Source organism: Drosophila virilis, chromosome 5 (genome assembly GCF_030788295.1).
Source record: "Drosophila virilis strain 15010-1051.87 chromosome 5, Dvir_AGI_RSII-ME, whole genome shotgun sequence".
Taxonomy (NCBI): Eukaryota; Metazoa; Arthropoda; class Insecta; order Diptera; family Drosophilidae; genus Drosophila; species Drosophila virilis.
The window spans coordinates 9,497,881-9,522,334 of NC_091547.1; the positions used below are offsets into that span (position 1 = coordinate 9,497,881).

Here is a 24,454-nt window from a genome sequence, read left to right on the forward strand (position 1 = left end):
CTGCAGCTTCTTCCACTTTCCCCCACCCCCAAAAATATGCACAATTTGCTGGCAATTTTAATTTGCATAGAAAATGAAACTTGTTAAATATGAAAATTTGGTTGAGCTCCATTAAAGGGTTAATGCGGATGCGGCAGCTGTTGATGCTGCTGCTGTTGCTGCTGCTGCTGCTGCTCAGGTTAAAGTAATTTCAGGAAAATGTTTTCTGCTGGTAGCGGCCACCCTCCGAGTCTCTGCCCTTCTACCCTTCTCTGGTTTTGCTGCACTTTACTTTATACAAATATGCAGCATGTATCAACAAATTACATTTTGGTTCTGGCTGCTGGGCTGTAGGGGCACGGGCAACGGGTACTTAAGTACTTTGCTGCACAAAATTGCATGCAGCATTTTAAATAATTGAATCAGCGCCAAAAGTGAAGCTTGCAATGATTTCGAACTGCTTGCCACATGCCACACACACACACACACACACACACACACACACACACACACACACACACACACACACACACACACACACACACACACACACACACACACACTCACACACAGCCAGGTTAGCTTACAGCAAGCGCATTCTTTAAATCTAATTTCATGTGTCTAATGCACAGCATAATTTCTGTGTTTTTTTTTTGTTCAACATAAATAAATTAAACGTAAATCACACGTAAGAAACCCAAAAACAAATAAGTGCGAAGGTTGCTGCAACTGGAAACAAATATAGTTGATGTGTGCATAGTCGACGCTTAGATGCCCTTAAAAAACATATCATTTATGCCGATAATATACATATATATCGAGCTTTAGACCTAGCCTTTCTATATTTAAACTTTTCTGATGACACATTTACAGAACTTTACCTTTAACTTTAACACACTTTTAATTTGCTTCAATACTATATGAAAGTTGAAAAGAACTATTCGAACATAATCCAAATAATTTAAAATGCTGTGCTCCTCGAAATAGTTCAAAATGCCTGCTCTTCTTCATGCCGTTACAATTTGCATAGAAAAATCAAAATAACTTCCTTAAGGGTATTTAGGGAAAAAAACAAAAACTTTTTCTTGACTGCTGCACTAAATAAGTCTAGTGCTCGTTGTTGTTTTTGCTGTTCTAGTTGTTTATGTGCAGGTAAAATTTATTACACACACACACATACACATACACAGACATACCTAAGTAGACATGAAACTGTCTACAGTTGCTGCTCAAACATGTCCACTGGCGCTACGTGCCGCTTCCGACACGTCCTGCTGACTGCTGCATCGGCTCTCTGACTCAGACTCCGACTCAGGTTCAGTCGCAGACTCAGCTCCTGCCCAGTTCCGGCTACGTGCCTAATGCTAACAAATGTCGCTGTTTGTATTCCCCTCGCCGTCCCTTTGTGTCCGGGTGTCGTTTTTCGCTGCCATTTGTCACCCTAAACTGTGGGGCATGATGTGCACTTCACAGTGCTGAGTATCCGGCGGCCCCTCGCCATGAGCACAAACTCCTTAAAGTCGCCTCCATATGCGGCGTTGCATGAAAATTGCTGGCATTGCACATACGCAGCGTTGGCGGAGCTTAATTGAAAATCTACACGCGCAAATTCCAATGCAAACACAATTTTTACATTCATTCTGATGTAGCTGCTGCTGTTGTTGTTGTTGTTGTTGTTGTTGTTTATTTGTTTATCCCATAGTCTGGAACACTGTCGCGCTCCATATAACTGCGCTTGTTTATGATTCACTGAGTTGACAAATTTGTTGGGCTCCCCACACACCAGCCACACCCAGCGTTGCGACGCCCTCGGGCAAAACCAGTGATACCAAAACTAGCGAAAAACAAAAACAAGAAAATTGTCTAGAACAGCATAAAAATATGTAGATACTCGTATATGATATGAAATAGCATGTCACTTTTATGCAGTATCATCATAATTCATATGCCACGTATACAGCCAAAGCAAATGGATAATGATAAATGCTCTTGGCAACGAGTCCTGTAAGCTAATGGGAATTAGTAAGCTGAATAAAGCTAGCCATAATTTTTAAAGCTAATTGGGGGGCGAGAAAACTATGCGAATACTTTTAATTTATAGTTTGCTGGAAATGGGTCAAGCTGGAATACAAAAAAATTGCTAACTTGTTCACATATCCGACGTGTAGCTTTTTTGTGTTTGTTGCAAAGTTCTTGGTAGTATCTAGTATCATTTTACCAGAAAAATACATTTAAGATTATTTTATGAATCCGCTTGTATAGCTTTCGAATACTATATAAAAATCACGTGCCTAAAATTGATATTAAATCTATACAGTAAGTTTTACCTTTTACAAAAAGATAAATTGTTTTTCCATTGCAAGAAGATTATGAGATTTGTCATGGTGCAAAGCGATTTGTCGAAAGTTGTTTGAAAGTTGTGTAAGAATTTATTTTTCTTTGTTTCACGTTTATAATTTCTTGATTTATATAATTACTGAATCTTCTAATTATCTCGTCATACTCTCCCATTTATTTATGGTGAATCGTTTTCCTTTTTATAATTTTTCTATTTTACGTTTTTAACCTTCTAATTTGATCTCTTCAATTTGTTCAATATATTTCTTACTGAATGCTCTCCCTTACTTGATTCTGCTGCATTTTCTATTGCATACTTATTGGCTGTTTGCTGAAATAACTTTTTGCCATACAAAATATTCACGTTAAATAAGTTACTTATACATTTATTTATCTATATAAAACGCAAATGCTTTCAGAGTTCTCTTTCAATGCCTTTCAATTTTGTGCTTAATCATTTCTGGCGCTGAGTTGCTTCCGCTATAGATTAGCTTGTCAATTGACTAAATGGATTTCCTTCTGCCTTATTCGCGCCCTTTACCAAACGCATTCATGGCCTGCACCAACATTTTGCATGGCGTGTAGCAAAGAACTCTTGATGTGCGCTGTGGTGCTCGTCATCTCGTCTGGCAGCTGTGTGGGTGGCAACTGTTATGAGGCACTGTTGTTGCGGGTGCTTCTGCTGCTGCTGCTGCTGCTGTTGCCACTGCTGCCGCTCTGTTGACTGCGCATGAAAAATGGCGCTGCTTATTAAACATGCTCCAATGGACACGGCAGCGCTGGAAGAACAGCAAGGCGGAGCAACTATGCTGAATACAAGTAAAGCTTTAAACTTTGCCCTGGCAGACTTTTAGGGTTTTTTTTTTTTTATATTTCAAGTGCCAAATCATATTCAATGCACATGAGCACTTAACGCTCATTAGTGTGCGCGTGTGTGTGTGAGTGTGTGTGTGTGTAGGCGCCTTTAAAAACTGTTGCATATAACATCGCGTATACGTAACATTACGTATACGCAATAAAATGTCACCAGAAATGTGGCAGCTGCAGTTTCTGCTTAAGAGCTGAAAGCAGCTTGAGACGGGCACAAAAGGCTGACTCGCAGCTGACTACTAAAGTGACCTGAATTTAGATGACACCTACTCACACACTCAAACACACACACACACACACACGCGCGCAACCACATAAAACTTTTGTTTAGTGCAACTTGCGCATCGGCGAGGCGCAAAGTAGGCAACTTATTGAAATTTATGCGACGCCGTCGTGTTCTGTCTATGTGTTTGTGTCTGTGAAGTATACACAATGCCTTGGCTTTAAACCTTTGACATTTGAGCTTAGTGGCACACCGAAACGCACACACACATATATACACACACGCTTACAATGCAAACTGGCCTGCATTCATCCATTTGTTAAGCTGCGCTCATTTTGCAATTTGTTTGTCGCTTTGCGTTTCGCTTTTCATTAAATGCTGCAGCAATTTTTTGTAAATTGAGCTGCTGGCCACAAAAACAACAAGAAGAGCTGCTGCTGCTGTTGCTGCTGCCGCCCCACGTGTTGTGCATAACCATGGCAACAAGAACAAGAACAATTCTGGCCATGCATTTGGTATCCTTTTGAATGCACAGCCAAAAGAGGCAAAACCAAAAGCGAAATAAACATGCGAGCAATTAAAAGCAAGAGCAAAACATTTGTCTGCGGGCTAACGAAAATTAAATACCCTTACCGACGTAGAGCACATGTAAAGTATACAGCCTAGTTTAGTGATTTACAATTGTTTGGAATAATATAAGTTGTGTCTTGCTGCTCTAGGCACGTATATCTTAAAAACAAAAACAAAAGTTGTTCAATTAAGAAATACGTTTTCAATAAAGTCGTCCTATGTAAGATATATAACAGTCCGATGTTGATGAGATTTTGTTGATATTTGATTGTCTCAAGATATATCATAAAGTAGTTCGATCTTAATAAGAGTATCTATTTATTGTGGAAGCATAATGAAGCATATATGCTTCTATAAGAGGATTTCTTATGGAACTCTAACTACTACTAACTACTGCATACCATCTGCTATAATTGAATAAAAGTTATATCTTCTGCTTTTAGAAATAGCAAACATTTAATTTCCTTTATTACTCGTTAACAGTCATTGCCTGTCTCTCTCTTTTTCTACCACATGCAATATTTCAAGCGCATTTTAAACAGATCTCAGATATTTGCCCAAACTTGCCAGTTGTCTAGTTGGCATAGATATAATTATACCAAAATATATATATATTTCTGTATATTTAATTATGTCGCAGCTGTCTTTAATATTACATATTCCTTTATTAAACTGCAAGTCCCCGTTGCGAGGGCATATAACATAGAGAGGGTGCTGCGAAAAACTATTAAAATAGAGAAACAGCTTTCCGTAAGCAATGACCAAGCACAAAGTCAAAGAGTTGGCAAGGCGATTGCCGCACTGCAAGTTGTTCGTATCTCAATTTCCACTCACAAGCGGTAAAAAAAAAACAGGAGCATAGGATTGAAAAAAAAACGTGGGAAATGTACACAGTTTTTTACAGCCAAAGAAAATATAAGGTGCGAAACGAAACGAGTTCAACAAAAGAGCTGCTATATGCTAAAAAAAAAAAATGGTAATTAAGGATCTCCAAATGAATATGCGAAACGAAATGTGTTTTAAAGTGCGCCTGAAATAATAAAAACTGCCAAGATAAGAGTATTTTAAAGAAACGTTTATATAAATTTATTCCCTGGTACAAGGATAACTATATATATATATGATAACTAGAATGCTTTGTTAAAAGCTAAAGAAAGTTCATATACTTGTCTTTTTCTTTTAAAGCAAACAGTCTGGAATTTAAAATATTTAAACTGTGAAGAGAACTTCTTTAGTTAATGTCTACTCTTATTTATTATTTATCTGATGACTTAGCACAGTTATATAATCAACAAATTTGACACGAGTTTGAATAATTTATTCCAATCATTTTTTTTATATATAACTCATCCCATTTACATGATCGAAAGCAGTTAAGTGTTTAGACCTTAACTAGTTAGTTCTAATCAGAACTATGGGATATTGAATATGCGTACCAAATTTCCCCTTTGAGTAGTTACTAGCTGGTAGACGTTTAAGCCTTCGTTAGCACGTATCTTATAGCTAATTAATAGATAGATTTACAAAACGCTAGCCAAAGTTTAATTTCATCACAGCATTACATTATTCTTTATACTGTCTATTGTCTAGTAACCCAAAATAAAAACCAACTAGTTTGAAAAACATATTGAAAATGTTATTTGCTCTGTTTTAAATTTGGCAAATTTAAATGTAAATTGCGTAACGTTTACGCCGCACTAGAAGCAACAAAGTCATATTGTAGCTCATTTATTTTTGACAATCTCAGACTTAAGCCTCTGAGCATAAACAAACAATCGCCTGGGCATTAGCTGGCCAATTTATGTTGGGGCCTTGCGCAACCCAAAGTATTTTATTTGTATTTACTTCGGCCAAACATTTAAATGCCCCCCTGCGCCACCTGCCTACTACACACAAAGATTGGAGAATCTGGCTGGCCAGGCCACCCGCTGAGGCCAAGTCTGTGGCCCCAAAGCCCGCGACAATTTACGGCATGAACTGCTGAACTGGCTTAGAGCAAGACATTCCAGCGGAGTCTCAGTCGCAGTCACAACCACCCGCCGACTCTTGTCGTAATTATAGTCCAGAAAAAAAATATTTATATATATATATATATATATATATATATATTTAGTTGAAAATGACGGGCAAAACAAACGGCAAATGTCGGCTGCTTTGCGTGTAACTGAAGCACGTGACCCGCATACGAAACCGGCGTTGTGTGGTTTTTGGTGGATGCCCGTGTAAAATGCAAATGTTTACGGCTCTTCAGACGCGAGAAACGTCGCACCAAATGGCCTTCGACTGGCCCCCGCGTCGAGTACATACTTAATGACCACCCAGGCCACCTAAAATTCGCAAACCCACCAAAAAGTAGCTAGATATAATATGGTTGACTAGGCGATACCCTGTACTCAGATAAAGGATGATTAATTAATAGGTCGGGCCAAGACATTCGTAGTCCTTCATCGTGCAAAATGGGAATTGGTATTCCACATTGAAACAATAGAAAATAAATTTTCCTTTCCAATATTGAGTAGGTATCTTCATACTCCTTAAAAAATTCAGTAGAAGAGTCCGTAGTAGTCGATCCCGCCGAAAGACCTTGAAAGAACCCAGTACATAGAGCATGCTCTATTAGTAAGTTGTCGCTGATCTCTCTCTTCTCTGACCTGCGATTCCTTATATAACATCTATTATATAAAGTTTTGCTACACCTCTATTGTCATACTCAGTTTTAATAGCTACAGGGTATCTGTATATAAAATAATAAAACCTCCAAAAAATGAAAGCAAAAAAAAAAACTGAACTTGTTGACGCCCCATCGCAGAGCGCACTTCAGAGCGAGTGGCTCCGCTTTGGCCCAGTCGAATGTGTTGGACATGGAAAAGCACTTCGAAAGGGCTGCAAGCGAAAGCAATTTCCGGCTGGCGGCCATTTGCTGTTTGCGCGTCATTTCCGCTGATGTTCATCACGCTTGGCCCCCGGTCCAATCTACAACCCCAAAGCTATTCTGTTTCTTTGTCCTCTTGTTTGTCCAAAAGGCGTTGGGTCGCGCGCGCGCTTCTCTTTCAATTTGGCAACAAGAAAAACAACAACAAATTCAAATTAAAATGCGTTACGTGATTTTTAGCCGCGATTTGGCGTCAAAATTTAACGTGTGGAAAATTGACAATTCCGCTGCCGAGTTTTCGCTGGATGTGGTATGGGGGCGGCCCCCTTTATTTGGTATGCAAAAACGGCTACGTTAATGAATTGTTTTTCCATTTTTTTTTTTATTTATTCATTTAATTGCCCAAACATGCTGAATGGCCAACTGTTCACAATTAGGCTGAACTACGGCCTGCAAATGAAACTCTAACATGCACTTGACGGCCATCAATCTATGTATTTGTAGCTCCAGCTCTGTGTGTGTTTCCATGCCCGCATATCCGTATCTGTATCTGCAGCGATTTGTTTGTCTGTGTGGCTAGCCGCAACGGAAGTGCAAGTGCTGCCTGGTTATTGCTACGGATGTGCAGGTGAACATGTCTATAAAGGCAGACAGGCAGTCGCTCGTCTAACCACAGACTCAATGGCACAGTTCCGAGTGTGTGTTCCTCCAGTGTGCCCAGGCGCTTGTAATTGCAGGTCAGCTTAGATAGCTCAATTTGCTTTTCCCTGTTGTCTAATCGTTTGCTCATAATGGCCTAAAAATTGCTGCAGTTAAGCTCTGAAAATGTGAATGAATGCCTCCTAACTGCATTTTTGACAGATTTTTGCAAATCTTGGCAGATTAAATTGTCAAAAGTGAAACTATAATTCCTTAAGAGCAGATAAAAAAGTGCATTTTCAAAGTTATTATGCAATTAAGAAAGAGAACAGCTATATATCAACTTTTACGACTTGGTGTACCCCTAACTATGCTACGTTTCGAAGTGTGTCAAATGTTAAAATTCCCAAACGGTTCGTGCCATATCAATATACGTACGATAGTTACTGGTAAACTTTACCATCTGAGGTGCAGCCATTAGGCTTCATCTCCAGCCATTTAATAACTTTTTGATACATTTATCAAGCAGTTAAAAAAATAAAATAAAAATCGAAATGTGACAGCTGCTGCATGCAACACTTTGAATTCCACTCATAAATTGCAACTTCAAACGGCATAAAGCAAAATCCTTGATGCAAGACAATTTTTTGTTTGTATTGTTTTCTTGTGTTAAACTTTTAGCGGCATGTCTTGGAATTACTTGAAATGCATATTTCTGCTCATATTTGACGACATGCACTGTTAGCTAGCGGGAGAGTGGCCAACAGGACGTGCGAAAGTTGGAAGCGAAAACTCTTGGGCGGGTGGTTCGATGCGGCTCTAGAAACCAAGAAACAAGTTGCAAACAAGCAAAAACTTTGCCAATGCGAATTGCAACAGAAACGCAACAAAGTTTTTAGCTGGTTAAGGGATGAGGAAGGAAGGGGGTCGGGGGGAATGGGGAGTTAGATGCTTAGGTGGAAGCTGAGGGTTATAGCAACTGCTACTTGCGATATTTTTGGTATTTATAGTCTGAGAGCCGAAAACTTTCGCGAACTTCAAGTTTCGACAATAGCAAAATATGAGGCGTTATCACAGAGAGAAAGGGGCGCAGTGTAGCGGATGGCATGTCATGTGCAAATATACAATACACGCACAACAAAGGCGCTGCAAATACATGCATTTATGTGTGTATCATTCATGCACTCGCTTGCCACATATTTGACTTTGGCAGCACTTTTGTGGCAGCCCTTGTAGCCAACACTTTTTCTGACTTGCATCAAATTGAAAAAGTTTTCGTTGCGCATTTGCACGTTTCCCATAAAAAAATTGTGTATACATGCAAAATTTTTTTTTAATTGTTTGGCTAGTCTTGTAAAAAGCATTAAATAAATAAAATGTTATGCTGAGTGACAAGGCAACCATGCACAATGTGATAGCCCCTTATATGATATGGGATTAAAACGTAAAATATTTTGTAAACATTATAATGATATAGTAATCAGATCCGACCAATATGTACATATATTCTGCTTGCAGCGAAAAGAAAAACTTAAGAATTTCATAGAAAATCAGTCAAATAGACAAGGCTATATATTTATATATCGATGCGGCTACTGGTCAAGAATATATATATTATATTTTAGATTTTGCTTTATTATTTCAAAATTTACTGCTGCATTGCGCCCGACACGTTTTATAACTAAAATTTTATAACCCAGGTGAATGCGAAATAAACTTTTGACAACGGCGCGCTGAAAAGTATGCTATGAATTTTTTTCACGTTCGCTGACGTCAAAGCACGTTTTGGACTCGCCGCCCACACTGCCCCGCTGGGGGTCAGCTAGCGTTATTCAATTGCGTTATTTGATATTTTGCTGCAATTGAATTTGCGTCACACAATCTGTCAAACATTGCTGCAGCAGTAGAAAGTTACTGCAGCAGCAGCAGCAGCAGCAGCAGCAGCAGAAAAGCTGCCAAATTGCATTTACACACTTTTACACCTTCCAAGTTGAACCCTCTGGCAACTCTGGCTGCAATGTGCGCGTATTTTCATTTTCATGGCATGTCAAATATCCACACACACACGCACACACGCACACACACACCACTTCAAATTTTCTGACTGGCATTGTGTGTATTTATTTCAATTTTATTTGCTTTAACTTTTTACCTCCTATTTCACTTATACTTCAGTTGTAGCTACAGCAAATACTGTTTTATTAAATTCACACAAGTTGGAATTTTTAAACTGTGACACACCCACACACACACGCATGTCTTGTCGCTGCTTGTTACCAACTTCTTCGACACAATTAAAACGCATTTAAAATGTTAATTCGTTTAGCTGCGAACGAGCGCAGCATTAAATTAAATTTTTACACTCAAAAAAGTTAAATTGCAAATGCAACTTTTGACTTCTTTTATACCCTGGAATTCTTAAGAGTTTTCTTTTTATTCGTAAGAAAGAAGGCAAGAGGCGAATGCGAGCTAAGAGCCACCTAACTTTTGCTGGGATGCAGAGGAGGGAAATTCGTTTAAAAAGGAAATTTATTTATTTAAAGGATACATTTTATTGAAAAAAATGTCTTGCAGTTTTTATTAATAAAGAAAGTTGTAAGCAAGTACAATATGGAACTGTCTGTTAGTAAACTATTTATCCTAGTCGCAGCAGCTTGTCTTTATATTGATAGCATATTTGCAATAATCTAATAATTCCTCAGTTCAATTTAAATGAAATATATAATTCAGTACTCACCACAGGGTATTCTGTCGTCGCTAAAGCTCAGCACTCAGAATTTTACTTGTTTCCTCAAGTGAAAATGAACATTTCCCTTGACGCGTTAAAGATTGTGTGAGAATGTGCACATAAGAGTTTATGCATGTGCGTATGTGTTAGCGTGTGTGTGTGTGTATGTGTGTGTGTGTTTGCAAGCGCAAAGACGTTGAGAGCATTTGGCAACACGCAGCGCAACGCATCGACGCTGACTTGATGACTTTTGACTTTTTGGCGCTAGTTGCGAATGCAACTGCCACAAGCAATAGAGACACACTCAGCTCACACACACACGCACACACACAGACACTAACACACGCGCCGCAAAATGTTGTCGTGACACGTGTTTTAGTGCGTCCTCTTGACAGCTGCTGCCACTTGGGAAACAATTTATCTCTTGATTGCACAATTGTAATTCATCTGCAATTACTCAAGCACTTGGACAAATTCAAATTCACTTTAACGACCTTCAATTTGACAATTGAATCGAATAATAATTTACATAAATATTCGACATTTGATATTTGCATAAAAACAAATGCAAATATTCTTTAATGGCATCAATTTCGAGGCTGCGTCTAGACCGGATGCAGTTGGTAAACGGAAATTAATGGCTGCTGCCCGTCGAACAGGCCAGGCCGACTGACCAAGCGAATTGAAATGAAAAATTCCCTATAAATGATCACATAATATTTGCATATACATAAGGAAGAACGATGCAAATTTTTCAGTAGCAAGCTGAGTTGCAGGTGAAGCTGCGACAGGGGACAGAGAGAGATAAAGAGAGAGGAGTGAGAGACTTGGGCAAGCTGCGTGAAAGACGAGAAATGTCAAACAATCTCGTTGCATGCTTGCAAAGCGGCTGGGCGTCCTTCCAGCGCTCTGTTGACAGCAGCTGTAGAGGCTGCTGGGAGCCTGGGGAGCGTGGAACTCCTTTGAACATGCCCAGCGTTCATTAAAAGCAGATGCGAATATCTGGCTGAAGCAGCACTCACATTAAAATCACTTCACAATGTATCGAGGACACCGCTGAAGGGAAATGTTTTCTCACAGGTGTCGAACATCTCAGACTTACATTTTTTCGAAGAGACGTGCAATTGAAAGTAATAAGGAGCTAAATAGATGGGGAATTTTAACTTAACACATTTGTGCTAAGGAGATTTAAGCAGCTTTTTATGGTCACATGAAATAATTAATTACAGAGCTGGAATTGATTCCATTTAAATTTAAATCAAAATTGAACATTTATTATTTGTAATTATTATTTGTATACATATTATATTTATTATTAGTAGAAATACCCTTGCCCGCCATTTCCGCAAAATTCTTTTAATCCCTTTCTATATTTACCCAATCCCTAACTCTTTGCATACAATTCCTTTCATTTGAACTATTTAGCATAAATCAGCTTTTCCGCATAATTTAAATAAAATATAGCCAAGGCTAAAAAAAAAAATAAATAAATGGCAAAAGAAAGGCTAAATAAGCCGCTTAAAAATGTATCCGAAAGATACATTTATTCAGAGCCTGGACAAATAGTTGCTGCTGTTGCTGCTGTTGCTGCCACAGACTCCAATCGATTGCGCACAAGTCGTGGCGAACGCAATTGAAATTCAATTTAACACAAATATAAACAGAAAAGTTGAAGCAGCGCCCGAGGGTCCTGCTGCTGCTACTGCTGTTGCTGGCGGTCGTGGTGGTGGGTCCAAATCCTTGGGTTTAGCTCTTATGACATTTCATTATTCATTGCGTTTTCGCTATCTGCTCTTGAGATACTTTCGGAATGCATTTAAACGCTTGCTCCTCGAGCGTTGCAGCTTGTCTGCGGTTCAATTGTTGGAGACATCATTAAATTTGCAAGATTTGCTGCCCGCAATGTGGCATGCAACAGCATATGTGGCATGCGTATAGAATAACGTCGGCCCTTTGTTCTATTAGACACACACACACACACACACGTATCGCCCACATATGCTGTGAATACAATGTTGTGTTTTTGTTATGGCTTGCTCGCTTTCAATCAGAGAGCTGCTTTTACAACAATTGCAACGAGAGCTAAGCGGATTCCCAGTCTAATATCCTGCCCGAGGACAATGTTGCCTGTCTGTCGATGCCTGTTGTTTCTATCGCTTATTGGATTGACTTAAAGCCGCGAAGGTAGAGCAAAAACAAACGACAAAAGCTGCACACAATGCTTGTGGGTTGTGGGCTGTGGGCTATGGGAGGGTGGTTTATTCGTAGCTCGAGCATAAACTATATCGAAGTGAATCGATCTGGGAATATGTGAAAAGAGCTTGAGCTGAAAGTGAAAATTAAAAGCTGATTTTAGAGAATGGTAATGTGTGGATATTCTGAAAGTATTGCTGAAACAATATTAAAGTAGAAGAAAAGAGAAAGGACAGAATAAAACAAACTGACTTCACTTTGCTTGTCGCTTACAATTCTCAATCAGTTAAAGTTTCGCGAGATGGAAAAAGTTTTCTGTAAAACTGTAGTCGATAGCAAAGTTCTTGAAAGGTTCTTTATTAATCTGCCAGCCAGCTTGCTATAATATTAAACATAGATATGGATATAAGATAGAAATAAAATCATGTATGCACCACATTTATTCGCTTAACTCAACCGATTTAAATTACATTTGACTACAGGACGTGTATGCAGCTACGGTTAAATGCCGTCACGTGTAAATCAGACTAATTAAATCAAATCAATTCTTTCCGTTTTTTTTAATGCGCATTAAGACTGAGCGTAAAAGTAGCGTAAGCGTTGACAACGTTAACGTTAGCGTGACGTTAACGTAATGACTGCCATAAATTTGCATTTATGGCGCGTTGGCAAGCAATTCATTTAGTGGTCATAGAACCACGTCTGAGAGGTGTGAGAGAGAGCGAGCGGGAGAGAGAGAGAGAGAGAGAGAGAGAGAGAGAGAGCAGGGGTAGTGGGCCTGGCGGAGGAATCCTGTAGGACGCAGGTGGCTGCTGATGCTGCTCAACCTGTCATGTGACGCGGCGTCTGCTGACGGGCGAGCGACTCGCCTGGGCATATTAATTAAAGTGTCGCTGCTAATGAGTTAGATTAAAGCGCACAGGACGCAGGATACACAGTCCAACTACAGCTACTGAGTGTGTGTTTGTATGGGTTTGGTAATTGGCTGCAGGATAAATTCGAATCCAGGCTCACGCTCGCTCATGTGTGTGTGTGTGTGTGTGTGTGTGAAATTGGCCGGGCATTCATTATGCTTTTTATGCACGCCCGATGACAAGGACGAACAAGGTCCTTTAATACCTGGCCCTGCCAAGTCTGCTTAACATCATGCAATTATGCCCTGGCACAAACCATTTGTGGCTCTGATTTGGCTCGTTATATCCTCAAACACATCATAAAAATTGTGTGTTTTGCCCAAAAGTATGCTAACATTAATGTAATTCCAATTGCTGGTAATTTGAAATTTTGCTTTTATGTTAGGTTGTTGAAGTATTTGCTTTATGCACACTCGCACGGTCTGCTTTTTGGTCTGTAAGTAATTTAAATTGCAAAACTTGATTCACGAATATTCTGTTAAAACAGAATTTTATTTCAAGATGACCTTTCACAAATGAAATCAGACGTATGTGTAAAGCTTTAAAGTTTGCTTAAATTAAAGAAAGTTCTTTTTATTGCAGCTAGATGATCAAGCTTGAATCTAGCTGTAAGCTGTGGCGTTCTATTAAAACAGAGCTTTAATATTTTCTGTGCTTTCAGCATGTTTTCAATTGAAGTTTCTTTTATTAAATAAAAAATGCAAATGTTGCCTTATAATTATGCCTTTCTGTGCTCTCCATACTCGATAATTGAAGTCTTGGAAAACAAACAATATTTTCATATTGTTTTCCTTAAATACTTATTTCGATTAAGGAACTTTAACGTGTCAGCATTTAATCATAATATAAACCAATATAACATGCCCCAACAAAACAATTTTGTTAAAAGCTTTTACCTTTTTTTTTTAGCTCGTTTTTAACCCAAAACCAATTTAATGTCACTTTCGGCCAATGTCTTTAGAGGCTTTGGCTTTTAGCCCAATAAATATGTAGCCTGCATTTATTAAATTGTTGTTGATATGAATGTAATACAAGCGTTAACAAATGTTATTTTTATTGCTTAAATTGTTGTGTGTCATAAAGTGGCATCAAAAAAGAGACGCGCAAACAGTAACACAGTGATAAAAAAAGCAGGCACTAGACTGGGAAGGGACTTTTAAAAAAAGTCATATATCAGCTCTTGAGCGACACGCACACCCACAAACACACACGCGCACGCACACGCACACACAAACGCACGCAGTGGCATAAAAAGTTGTGCCGCCTGGCGCTGCTCTTACTGATAAAAAATAAATGTTCCATATGCAAATGGCAAGTTTGTCAGTTTTTATTTGTTTATTTGTTTTGCGTTTGCTCAGCTCTGGCTACGCTGTCCATCTCTCTCGCTGTCTCTCTCTCTCTCTTGCTCTCTCTCTCTCTTGCTCTCTCTCTCTCTCTTTCTCCCTTCCTTTTTCTCTCTCTCTCTCTCTCTCTCTCTCTCTTGCTCTCTCTCTCTCTCTCTCTTGCTCTCTCTCTCTCTTTCTATCTTTTTCTCTCGCTCTCTTTTACTTTCTATATCTCTCTCTATCTCTATCTATCTTTCTATCTCTCTCTCTCTCTTTCTCTCTCTCACCCACTCTCTCTCTTACTCTCTCACCCACTCTCTCTCTCACTCTCACTCTGTCGTTATCTCTCTACTTCAGCCAGCTTTCTCTTCTTTCTTCCCTCTTTCGCTTTCTCTCTGTTCCCGGCTGCCATTTTATAGATATTGTAAGCACTTCCCGTTTTTGGCCCGCATTGCATAAAGTGCTTTATGCGTACTGCCGGAAATATGCCAAGTGCCGTTATTAATACTAATATTTTTTATGCTTGTATATGTGCTGCGTACGTTATGTGTGTGCGTGTGTGTGCGTGTGCTATGGCCTTTGGCTTTTAATGGCGCACACAACTATGCGCTTAAAAACTGTTGACATGTCGAAAGGTTACCATGGACCCCTAAACAGCCTTTTGTTCGACTCGCAACATTTGACTTGGGCGAATGGCGGACATTAAATGAGCTTAGCTCCAACCGGCAAAAGCTCTTAATTTCACTTGCACAGCTTAATTTGCGCCTTGAATGGGGGAGCCAGAGGTTGGTTAATTTGCCAGCAATTAATTTTTGTGGCAAGGCAAATACCTTCATCTGTTACCCTCATAACTGGCTGCCAGTTAAGGTTGACGTATTGTTTAAGGAAATGACTCGAATTTCTTTGTTTGTATAGTTGAAAGCCGTTTGAAATATATATTTAAAATTTGGAAAACTATTTCTGTTCCCTTTCTCCCACGATCTCCCTACACAATTCCATTCTCTCTCGCAGTTACTTTCTTAATTGTCGCCTTTCTATGCGATTCTCTTAATGTAAACTGGCTCTCACACAGTTTTGTGTAGGGTATCTTAAAGTTAAGCTTTCGACCTAAGCCTTCCCGTTTTCGCATAGATGCATTTGTTCTTTTTGTTTTTAATTTTCCTCTTATTATAGAGTTCTTTCCTAATTGCTCCCTATAATAGTTCTTTTAATCTCACAAACTACAACTGATATCTGTAGTCTTACTAAGTAGCAGTTACTTTATTACGCCTGGCGCTGGCGTCGAAGGGAACTTTTTCATTTAAATTGGAGGACAGCGTGGCTGCAAGCGGCGGGTGCAGGCCACTAAATTGTGGCAACAGCTGCCGCTGCATATTCATTTCGGCAAGCTTTGTGCAGCTTATGCCACGGATGTGGCTGCGGCTGCGACTATGACTGCGGCTGCGACTCTGTGTACACGGCTGAGGCTGAGGCAGAGGCGGGCGGAACCTGGGCGGCGCTGGCTGCATGAATCAGACTTTGACTGATGGCCAGGTAAAGCCCGTTGCAAGCGTCAAGCTGCCGGCGGATTATGTTAAATATGCAGCGGCGGGATTTCCACTGATGGACACGATTAAAAATATGATGCGGCGGCTGCTGCTGCCGCTGGGGCAAATTGCAGCGGCTTTAATAAAGCTGCCATTTTGCCTGCATTATGGAAAATGTCAATGCGGAAAATGCGCACAAAAAGGATTTTTCTTTTTTTCATTTTCATTTTTATTTTATTTTCTTTTTGTCAGTTGCACGCAAATTAAATTGTTGGCCGAACTTTAGTTTTAAATATTTTACGGCAGCAATAAAAAGCATGCTGCCAAAAGCTGCTTAGCTCGAAAAAAGTTTCACTGGAATTTTCATATAATGGAATTTTAACAGTTTCATGTTTTTCAACAACTTTAGTCGCTAAAGCTCAAATGTATGTTACATTTTGCCATACATACCTAGGAAGCACCTTTAATTCATTAAAGAATTAAAAAATTGAGCTATGGACTAGGCAATACCCTAAATGAAAACAAGTAAAAGGTTCTAGTCTGGAGCTCCCGACTAGGGAATACCCTGAAGCCTCTTCTTCCAACATCAAATGCATATATATATTCTATTTTAGAAGCTATATGTCAGGTTTGGGGACTCTAGCTCTTATTATTTAACAAAATTGCCCAAAAAACAGGGTATCGATATCGATTTTTATCGATTGCTTGGAAACGGAGTAAGTTATCGATTATTGGAAACAAACTCGATCTGCGCAAGCACTAGGAGCACCTACATCTAAAATTTCTATAGCTCTTATATGTTCTGAGATCCTAGCGTTCATACATACAGACGGACAGACAGACTGATATGGCTAGATCGACTCGGCTATTGATGCTGATCAAGAATATATATACTTTATGGGGTCGGAGATGCTTCCTTCTGCCTGTTACATACATTTGGATTTTGCACGAATACAATATACCCTTATACCCATTTTTAATGAGTTCAGGGTAAAGATATATCGATACGAAATTATTTAGAAATTGTAGCAAATGCTGAAGTATTTCTTCTGCTTTTTAACCATCCTAACATAGCTCAGTTTGGAGAATAGTTTATAATAGCTGTTTGTTATATAATTGCACTTAATTTGTATACATTTGATCTACGCTCCACACTTATTTAAAGGGCTAAGAACGGAAAAACTTCAATTTGGCAACTTTAACTTACTATGCCAGTGCTCATATGCTCGCTCTATGATTTTGTATAGGGTATTCATGTGGTTGGTGCTAGCATTTAGCAGTTTCCGTTTTCCGTTTGCAATTTCATTACTTTAATGCGCAGAGAAGGAACATTTCGGACACGGAACTTGGGACAGATGGGCAGCCAGAGCCGACCAAGCGGACCAGTCGAGCAGGCAAAGTTTTTAAATCTTTATTTATACAGCTTCCGCAGAGCATTTTGTCGTTGCTGAAAGTTTGTGGCTTCCAATGTGTATTATGTGTGTGTGTGTGCGTGTGTGTGTGTGTGTGTGTGAGGGTGTGCTTAAAAATGAAATAATTTTGACAGCCACACTTTTGCGGCTGCCAATGCAAAAAGCAGGCAACAGCATTCATAAAATGCCTTGACAAAAGTTTTGCCCAAGGGTCACACAATGTGCCAGGGAGGGGAACATGGAACTTGGAAGCTGTGTGAAAAGGGCTTGCGTCTGTAATAGGGAGTAGGGATTGGTCTGATAGGTTGCCATAGAGCTAATGGAATTGAGTTGAAGCCGGCCGGGGCCAGCTCAAAGCGGATTAAGCTGCGCAACTTGCCAAATTGTTTAGTTTTTAGACAACAGCAGCGGGCACAACAATAAGCAACAACGCATTGAAAGTTCTGTCAAGCCCTCTGCGTGACTCTCCTCTTGTGCCCCTGTCACCCAGAAACACAAGAAATCTTATTTGAATTTAACCACTCACCTTTGTTTGATTTACAGTGCATGCGCGCCTATGTGGACTTTGAGATAACCGAAGGCGCCTACGAGATCTCCTGCCCCGATGCCAAATGTCCAGCGCAGGGCGCCATATCGCTGCCCGAAATTGGGACCCTAACCACAACGAATCTGCTAAAGAAACATCATCGTTATCGCCTAAATCGAGGTAAGTGCCGCGTCTTCAGCTAATCTCTGCCTAATCGCCAACCCATTTATCAAACGACAACTCTTCTTATAGAAATCGAATTGGACAAAACGCGCACCTGGTGCCCACGTGCCGGCTGCGAGACAATTTGCATGGTGGGCAACGGTGCTGCGGGCGCTGCAGCAGCAGCAGCAAACACTGCGACGGCGACTGCGAATGCGACGGCGTCAGCGACTGGTGGCAGCGCCATTTGCCAAATGGATGAGTCACCATCAACATCGCAGAGCTATACACCACAACAGGACAGCGCTACGCCGCTTCTCTCCATATCCGTGCACTGTCCCTCCTGCAAGGATGAGTTTTGTGCCCTGTGCAAAAAGGCGGTAAGTCAAATACAATACAAGGCCGGAACTATTATTTGAAGATGAATTTATTTACAATTAGAGAAAGACTAAGAAGTCTTGGCCTTAGAAAATATCCTATCTCATAATTCATCTTAGTCCAAACTCTTGTTCTTAGCTCATCACAATTATTTACTAAGTACTTTTTGCTAGAACAATTTGAGAATTATAGTTGATTTGTTAACTATTCAAGTACAATTATGGGAGATGGTTAAAATTATTCGTTAATCTCAAGATAATATTTTGTTTGACAAAAATGTAGTTCTGAAAGAAATTGCTTATACATCCGTTTTTTTTTATCTTCCCCAGTTTCATCCAAACATAAGCTGCGAGGAATTTGGACGTCGTTTGATTGCAGATGGTCAGGATGATATTGGCATACCGTTTGATAACGAGCTCATCAAATGCTGCCCGATGTGCGCGGTGCCCATCGAGAAGGACGAGGGATGTGCCCAGATGATGTGCAAGCGCTGCAAGCACGTCTTCTGCTGGTACTGTCTGGCCAGCCTGGATGTGAGTATAATAGTGAGAGTTAATTGCCAGCTGCTTGGGGCTAACAACAAATGCATTCGCTTAATCACAGGATGACTTTCTGCTGCGGCACTACGACAAGGGGCCGTGCAAAAACAAATTGGGTCACTCGCGCGCCTCGGTTGTGTGGCATCGCGCCCAAGTTATTGGCATATTTGCGGGCTTTGGCATTCTACTGCTGGTGGCATCGCCGTTGCTGCTGCTGGCGGCGCCGTGCATCATTTGCTGCAAGTGCCGCGGCTGCAGCGGCTCCAAGATTGATGAGGTGGATGCCGAGCTGGAGGAGGAGGTCACCGCTTTGCAGGGCTAGCTTCGAGGAGCGCTACCGATGATGGTTATCCATTTTAAATTGTGTAAAACCCACTTGAGCGCAGCTGCTTCCTCTCACCCCTTCACCCCTCGCCCCTCCCCCTCACGCTCCCATTTTGAACAACCTGACGAGTTCTTTATTTTTAACTTTGCGACTAGTTAGATTGGTGGCAAATATTGTTATTGACGAACCGTTTAAATTTATTATTTTAATTGTATGCATTGTATAGTATATGTGTTAACTAAATTGTGATATTTACAGTGATTCGATTTTTAATTGAATCGAAAATTTGTTGAACCTATACACAGAGAACAAGCGCGCCTTTGATTCTTTTCTTGTTTCTTGTTTTAGGTTTCGTGTCGATTTCTTTACATACACAAATGTATGTCCCATGTCTATGTATATATATATATTTATATATATATATTGTTTTATGTTTGTCCATTCAACAAGATTGTATACATTGTGTAGGCCCAAGCAACAGTTTAGCGCGTAAGTTAGCCTAAATTTACTAGCCCACTCTAGGATTTTAAGTATAACTCTCATATATTTCAAATGTGCTGCTTTTATATAAAGAACACACACACACACACATACACACACAGATCCTAACACACGCCCATACGACCTTTTTCTCAAGTATTACGGGATACCACATGCAAATATCGAAACCGAGTAATCAGCCCAAAATGTTAATTGATTTCAAATGTTTGTGCAACTGCTTGGAAATGCTTTTAAATGCTTACATAAATCTATACACACATAGGTGAGTGTGTACGTGTGTGTGTGCACACACGCAATTAACAAATAACAAGAATTATAGAAAAAGAAAAAAAAAAACAGAAATTTGATGCTGAAACCCATGTACGTACATATAAGAAAAGGTTTTGATCGATGTAAATTATTAAAAATACTTATTTAATGCATATATATCATAAAAATATATTAAATATATAACTATTAATGTGCGTGTATATTAAAAACAATGTTTAAATTCTACTCTTAATGTGAACAACTACCGCGTATGCTGTTTAAAATAAAATGTTAAAAAAATGCAAACTAGAAATTAATTTAGATATTTAAATACGCGCGCTGCTATCGATATATCAAGCAATTAAGTTACACCTATCGATATTTAACTATTTTAGATTTTAAGGTGACCATATTTTTCAGAGCTGCTTCGGAAGTGTGGTATTTTAATTATTATCGATAACCAAACAAGCTGATTTTTGCGTGTGCCGTTTAGAGCTAATTTCTATTTCAATTGCCGAACTGTGTTTATCTGCATAAATTGGAGTTAAAGTAAAAAACATACTCGCAGGATGGAGGAGCAGGCCTGCCCGCGGTGCAAGACCACCAAATACCGCAATCCATCGCTGAAATTGATGGTCAACGTGTGCGGCCACACGCTGTGCGAGTCATGTGTGGACATGCTCTTCCTCAAGGGCTCCGGCGCCTGTCCGGAGTGCATGGTGCCGTTGCGGCGCAACAACTTTCGCGTGCAGCTCTTTGAGGATCCCATGGTGGAAAAGGAGGTGGACATACGACGTCGCATACTGCGCGACTACAACAAGCGCGAGGAGGACTTTGCCACGCTCGAGGAGTACAACGACTATCTGGAGGAGATCGAGGACCTAGTGTACAATCTGTGCAACAACATTGAAATCATCGAGACCAACAAACGCATCGAGGCCTACAAGCGGGACAACCGTGACGTCATTCAGCGCAACAAGACGCGCGTCGGTCGCGACGAGTGCGCACTGGAGGAGCTGCTTGAGCTGGAGCGAGCGCAGGATGAGTCGCGCAAAAAGGAGCTCGAAGAGCTGGAAACCGAGCACAAAAAGCAGAAGGCGCGCGACAAGCAGGCACTCATCGAGGAGCTAATGTACAGCGGCAAGGACGCTGCCACAATTGTCAGCGAGTTTGCCGAGAAGGCGGAAAAACAGCGCGAGGAGGAGAAACAGCTGCCGCCGCCAAAGCCCGCCAACGAATTCTCCACGGGCATCAAGTTTGGCCAGACCGCAGATCCTAGCTTACTGCCAGTACCCAAATCGGAGGAGGGTCCGCTCTTTGTTTACGAGCCGCTGATACCCATCACCGAAGGTCCCACGCCGCCGCCCATCAGCGAGGTCGAGTCCATGGGCTACATCTCGCACATACGCGCCGAGACGCCGCAGGAAAACGCCGGCGGCTTTACTTCCACATTGGCTTGCCAGCGGGCCCTGCAGGAGGCGCTGCAGTGCCTCTACTATACGCCCACGGCCGGTGTTGGCGTCGGCCTTTAGCAGGACAATGGAACAAATATTACAGTTTAAAACTAGCAGCAGAGCACAGAACGCTTAAAACCCATTGTTAAACAAATGTTTCTCCTATAGAAATGCATCATTTCCATGTACTCTAATCCTATTTATACAACAAACCATTATACTAAAAGAAAACATGTTTTGCTTCGTCTCATCCTGCCGTTGCAACATGGAAAGGAATTCGACAATTTTCGCACAATCAACAGCTTTTATAGCCGTATCCTTGCGTCATCTGCCAACGCCTTGCAATTTGGAATTGGAACAGGTATATCACAGTAAAATCGAAAAATAGATTGGTATTAAAGATTTTTTTATTTCACAGAATGCGAATTATTGAGCGACACTTAGTCCTTGTCCTGCCAACTTAGAATATGTAATAAAAAGGACATGAATCCTTAATGGAGCTGAGGAAAAGAGATTTTTGTCGTGAGAGATAAATGGCTGTAGATCGGCCGTATCCTTGCCGATCATGATGTCCTTTGGCCAACCGTAAGTCTTTATCCTCCCAATTAAGATTATATAATGAAAAGGACGAAAGTCCTTTAGACAGCCTAGATATGAGTACGATTCGTTCGTAAATGAACAAAGCCATAACTCAGCCGTATCCTTGCGGATCCTGACAAGTCCTGTGTCAAACAGATTGTATGCACAAGGACCATAAACTGTCCAAAGGACAACAAAATCGTCCTTGCCGTTTCCGTGATATGGCAAATTTTCTGAAAAGGACATTTTTGAGATGCCCATAACTCGGCCAAATCCTTAAGGATATCGAAAGGATATACCTTGTTGAACTCGTGGCAAGGACTATCAATTGGCATTCAAAGATTTTCAGGATTCGACAAAAAATTTCACCAAAATATTTCATAGGGGGTTAGTCGCAAAATTGGCCAAAGTCGAAAAATTCCGGGCTAACTTTGCCATTTGAAGGACTATCGGCATGTCCTTTGGACAGTAAATAGTGCTCACCCTCCCATTTAAGAAAATATAACAAAAAGGACGAAAGTCCTTCAAATGGCGAAGTTTTAAGGACAATTTTCGCAAGAGAAAATAGGCCATAGTTCGGTCATATCCTGGCATATCCTGACGAGTCCTATGCCAAATTAATTGTATTGGCCAGGACTACCAACTGGCCAAATTTCATTTAGATCGTCCATGTAGTTTTGGAGATATTTAAGGATTTGTGTTTTCGGGCCATTTCCGTGGTCTCGCCGACTGAAATTTCACAAGTCAAAATACAAGTCCTGGGGTTCTTAGATGACCCCATATTTTTATGATGCAGATCGATGCAGGGGGTCAATACGATCCTAACGCACTATGTCCTTTGAAAATCTGCAAGGACATGGCCGAGTTATGTCCTTTTTTCCTTACATAAAATATTTTTATATATTTCTTGCCATCTTTAATTTAAATGTGTTTTTATCTTTTCAGAGCGACAAATTAAGGACTACAATGGGCTCTAAGGACCTTCACAAGTGTCAAAGCAGATTTTTCCAGGATTCGACTTTAATTATGCCAGATATAGTTATTTTAAGTTTAAATAAATCAATTATATAATTTAAAAAAACAAACTCGTGTTTTTTATTTCCAAGGACGTGGTTAAAATCAAAATTAAGAATCCATGGCATACCCGTCATGAACGTCGGTTGGCGACCGCTGTTGTTGTAAAAATGTTGTTTTTAGAGCCGTGGAGATATGTCGTTTCAAAACGACATAATCCCACATAACCATTATCATGGCGGAGTTATGTCGTTTTGAAACGACATAGCTCCACCGCTCTAAAAACAACATTTTTACAAGAAATTTTTCAAAAATACCAGGCGAACATAAATGACTAACAGATAGATGATGCACAGAAAATTCCCGCGGAGATATGTCGTTTCAAAACGACATAACTCCGCCAAGATAATGGTCATGCGGGATTATGTCGTTTTGAAACGACATATCTCCGCCGCACTAAAAACAACATTTTTACAAGAAATTTTGCAAATATACCAGGCGAACAGAAATGACTAGCAGATAGATGATGCACAGAAAATTTCGGCGGGGATATGTCGTTTCAAAACGACATAACTCCGCCATGATAATGGTTTTGAAACGACATATCTCCGCCGCTCTAAAAACAACATTTGTACAAGAAATTTTGCAAAAATACCGGGCGAACAGAAATGCCCAGCAGGTAGATGCACAAAAATGTTCTTGCAAAATGATGACTTGCAACTTTTTAACAGGTCTCTGTTAATCATCTGTTATTTAACAGTACCCTGTTAAGTGGCGCTGTAAGCTAACATACCACTGTTAAGGAAGGGAGCGCCAAGTTTGAACGGAAATTCGGCTGAAGTACCAGGCGAACAGAAATGCCCAGCAGGTAGATGCACAAAATTTTTTTGCAAAATGATGAGTTGCAACTTTTTAACAGGTCTCTGTTAATCATCTGTTATTTAACAGTACCCTGTTAAGTGGCGCTGTAAGCTAACAAACCACTGTTAAGGAAGGGAGCGCCAAGTTTGAACGGAAATTCGGCTGAAGTACCAGGCGAACAGAATGCCCAGCAGGTAGACGAACTAAAATTTTTGTAATATTTTCATTGCATACCCGATAGGTACAAGAATGTTCTGAAAGCAAAAAGCATACATATT

General features: G+C 40.2%; 2 protein-coding genes across 4 annotated transcripts in view; both read left to right on the forward strand.

The window, feature by feature from the left end:
- Positions 1-20,404, forward strand: part of LOC6626553 (uncharacterized) — a 61,469-nt gene extending 41,065 nt beyond the window's left edge. For all 3 annotated transcript variants that reach the window (XM_032436669.2, XM_070209887.1, XM_032436670.2), the window contains 4 exons: positions 18,132-18,294; positions 18,367-18,656; positions 18,984-19,187; positions 19,258-20,404. In XM_032436669.2, the coding sequence (XP_032292560.1) occupies positions 18,132-18,294; positions 18,367-18,656; positions 18,984-19,187; positions 19,258-19,515 (915 nt within the window). In that variant the 3' untranslated portion in view covers positions 19,516-20,404. The remainder of the gene's footprint in view (positions 1-18,131; positions 18,295-18,366; positions 18,657-18,983; positions 19,188-19,257) is intronic.
- A 315-nt stretch (positions 20,405-20,719) lies between these two features.
- Positions 20,720-23,386, forward strand: Mat1 (CDK-activating kinase assembly factor). The gene is made up of 3 exons (XM_032436674.2): positions 20,720-22,083; positions 22,141-22,307; positions 23,247-23,386. Exon 1 carries the CDS (start codon positions 20,838-20,840, stop codon positions 21,798-21,800), a length of 963 nt encoding a protein of 320 aa, XP_032292565.1. The 5' UTR covers positions 20,720-20,837; the 3' UTR covers positions 21,801-22,083; positions 22,141-22,307; positions 23,247-23,386.
- Positions 23,387-24,454: the final 1,068 nt, after the last annotated feature.

Coding starts and splice junctions, on each gene's coding strand:
- Mat1 (XM_032436674.2), top strand. CDS start 20,838: ATGGAGGAGCAGGCCTGCCCGCGGTGCAAGACCACCAAATACCGCAAT.